We start from the raw sequence: 837 nt of genomic DNA, 5'->3' as shown, positions 1-837 counted from the left end.
GAACTCAGACTGATGAATGTTCAGACAAGTCAGAGTGGAGACTACAGCTGTCAGGCCTTTAACAGCAAAACTCTGAGATATCAAACGTCTCAACGTTTATCTATATCCATCATTGGTAAGTCTTTTTTGTAAATAAGTGGTAATCATCTTTTCACCTTCTCAACTATTATGAATGCTGAAGAAAAGAAAAGAAAAGAAAAGAAAGGAAAAGAAAAGAAAAGAAGAGAAAAGAAAAGAAAAGAAAAGAACAGAAAAGAAAAGAAAAGAAAAGAAAAGAAAAGAAAAGAAAACATGTACAGACTGTAGAAAATACTGAACTGCTGTTTTGGTTTCTGGTTGCCATTTATATAAGCATATTGAGTTTTTATAATCCCTACAGAACATCATATTTTTGCCATGAAACAAAAATTTTAATGTTAATTGAAGGAAAACATGAAAAGAATCCTGACAAGCATTATGTATTTTACACAAATACTAAAAGACGTTGGAAATGGACTTTAATAATCATATTCCATATTTTCAGCATTGATGAGAAAACATTTTTTGTTTGTTTGTTCAGAGGCTCTTGGATATATAAGCATATACAGATATGCCAAGCTCATTAGTAGATCATATGCAGAATACTACTTTTCCTGTCTGAAACGTTTATTTGTCCTTTTTAGTTTTAAATTGTTTCTTCCTCATTTTCCTTTTTTTGGTGAAATTTTTAAAAGTGTTAACTAAGCAGTTGAAGAGACTTATTTTACTTTGTAATGACAAGTTTTGATTTTGACAATAAGTTTGTTTGAAATATATTTTGTATATTTATAACCATTTCTTTATTTTTGTCCATTTTAG

At 28.9% G+C, this 837-nt stretch overlaps 1 protein-coding gene across 1 annotated transcript in view; it reads left to right on the top strand.

Annotated features, from left to right (window-relative positions):
* cd22 (cd22 molecule) overlaps window positions 1-613 on the top strand; it is a gene marked incomplete in the record, with an annotated part of 4,034 nt that extends 3,421 nt beyond the window's left edge. The window contains 1 exon segment of the mRNA XM_014020455.1: window positions 1-613. Within this exon segment, the coding sequence (XP_013875909.1) occupies window positions 1-132 (132 nt within the window).
* Window positions 614-837: the final 224 nt, after the last annotated feature.

Source organism: Austrofundulus limnaeus, unplaced genomic scaffold (assembly GCF_001266775.1).
Source record: "Austrofundulus limnaeus strain Quisiro unplaced genomic scaffold, Austrofundulus_limnaeus-1.0 Scaffold253, whole genome shotgun sequence".
Lineage (NCBI taxonomy): Eukaryota > Metazoa > Chordata > Actinopteri > Cyprinodontiformes > Rivulidae > Austrofundulus > Austrofundulus limnaeus.
Note: the sequence above shows the minus strand (reverse complement) of the source record. Positions and strands in the feature narration are given on the sequence as shown.